Source organism: Sinocyclocheilus anshuiensis, unplaced genomic scaffold, assembly GCF_001515605.1.
Source record: "Sinocyclocheilus anshuiensis isolate Anshui unplaced genomic scaffold, SAMN03320099.WGS_v1.1 scaffold22942, whole genome shotgun sequence".
NCBI classification, from domain to species: Eukaryota; Metazoa; Chordata; class Actinopteri; order Cypriniformes; family Cyprinidae; genus Sinocyclocheilus; species Sinocyclocheilus anshuiensis.
The window spans coordinates 1-2,141 of record NW_015558494.1 but is presented as its reverse complement, the minus strand read 5'-3'; the positions used below and the strand labels follow the sequence as shown (position 1 = coordinate 2,141).

At 33.0% G+C, this 2,141-nt stretch overlaps 1 protein-coding gene across 1 annotated transcript; it reads left to right on the top strand.

The window, feature by feature from the left end:
- Positions 1 to 30: 30 nt before the first annotated feature.
- Positions 31 to 1,294, top strand: LOC107679365 (phenylalanine--tRNA ligase alpha subunit-like; the record flags this gene model as incomplete). Its single annotated transcript, XM_016474884.1, has 4 exons — positions 31 to 115; positions 645 to 744; positions 832 to 1,000; positions 1,217 to 1,294. Coding segments are annotated over exons 2-4 (271 nt in total), but the record flags the coding sequence as incomplete, so codon positions are not given.
- Between the last annotated feature and the right edge of the window lie 847 nt (positions 1,295 to 2,141).

Below are 2,141 nucleotides of genomic sequence, written 5' to 3'. Positions count from 1 at the left end.
TTTTCAAATAATATTTTGTGTATTTCACAGACCCAGCCCTTGCTCACGAGTTTCCTCAGGACTATTTGGAGAGAGTGAAGCAGGTTCATTCTGAAGGAGGTTACGGATCACAGGGGTAAGATGATCCACATTATATTCTATGTATGCTATTTGTTTTTAAATTAGTCAGCAAGGTTGCATTAAAATGATCAAAAGTGACAGTAAAGACAATTGTTATAAAATGTTTCTATCTCAAATAAATACTGTTCTTTTGACCTTTCTATTCGTCAAAAAAATCCTGAATTTTTTTTTTTAATCTATAACAGTTTCCACAAAAACTTTAAGTAGCACAACTGTCTTCAGCATTGATAATAATAATAAATGTTTTCTCGAGCAGCAAATCATCATATTAGAATGCTTTCTAAAGGATCATGTGACACTAAAGACTGGAGTAATGATGCTGGAATAAATTACATTTTAAAATGCATTAAAATAGAAAACAGTTCTTTTAAATTGTAATAATATTTCATAATACTATTGTTCGTACAGTATTTTTGATTAAATAAATGCAGCCTTGGTTTAAAAAAAAAAAAAAACTCAAACTTTTGAACAGTACTTTATATTTGTAGATTAATGTAATTTTAACATCTCAAATAAATTTTAAGATACAAGTATGACTGGAAGATTGAAGAAGCCCAGAAGAACCTCCTGCGAACACACACCACAGCGGTCAGCGCTCGCATGCTGTATAAACTCGCACAGCAGGTGAACACACACACACACACAGGCTCACTGCTCGTTTCAACGCTCTTTAGTTCAGATCTCACTCGTCTCTGTGGTATAATCTTTCAGGAGAAGTTCACACCCGTGAAGTACTTTTCCATCGATAGAGTTTTCCGTAATGAATCTCTGGATGCTACTCACCTGGCGGAGTTTCACCAGATCGAGGGAGTGGTGGCTGACTATGGCCTTACGCTGGGAAACCTCATGGGCGTCCTGCACCAGTTCTTTACCAAACTAGGTACTACACTCCTTGCTTTTTAATAACAAGATACATGAGTGTGTGTGAGATTCTACTTTTTTTTAAATCATCATTATTTGTATAATTATCCATTTACAGCGAAGGAAGAATCCTGAATGTTCATTAATTTATTAATAAACCTGGTAAATTGCTCGCTGTCTGACTTTTAGACATCCCAAAGTTCATTGACCATGATTTTGAAATGTTTTCTTTCAGGAATCACAAAATTGCGCTTCAAGCCTGCGTACAACCCCTACACCGAGCCAAGTATGGAGGTGTTCAGCTATCATGAAGGTAAAAGTCTCCGTACGAAGTCATACGTGTATGTAATGTGCTACAATTATAGTGCTAAAGGTAAAAACTAGTGCTGTCAAATTATTAATCACGATTAATCGCATCCAAAATAAACGTTTTTGTTTACATAATATGTGCATACTGTGTGTATTTATTGTGTATATATAAATATACACACACATACAGTATATATATTTTTAAATATTTACATGTATTTTCATGCATATATGTATATTCATATAATTTATATTATTTATAAATATATTTAATATATAAACATAATATTTCGTAAATATGTACATGCATGTGTGTGTATTTATATATACATAATAAATCTACACAGTACACACACATATATTATGTAAACAAAACTTTTATTGTGAATGCGATTAATCGCGATTAATCATTTGACAGCACTAAAACATTAAGTCTTTTACAGCCTGCTGTTTTGTGGGTATAGAACAGGGGTAGGCAAGTTCGGTCCTAGAGAGCCGCAGTCCTGCAGAGTTCAGCTCCAACCCTAATCAAACACACCTGAACAAGCTAATCAATGTCTTCATGATTACTAAGGCTTATTTATATATATATATAAATTATATATATATATATATATATATATACACGTCAATCTTTTTTAAATATATACATGTATGTTTGTGTATTTATATATACATAATAAATCTACACAGTACACACACATATATTATGTAAACAAAACTTTTATTGTGAATGCGATTAATCGCGATTAATCATTTGACAGCACTAAAACATTAAGTCTTTTACAGCCTGCTGTTTTGTGGGTATAGAACAGGGGTAGGCAAGTTCGGTCCTAGAGAGCCGCAGTCCT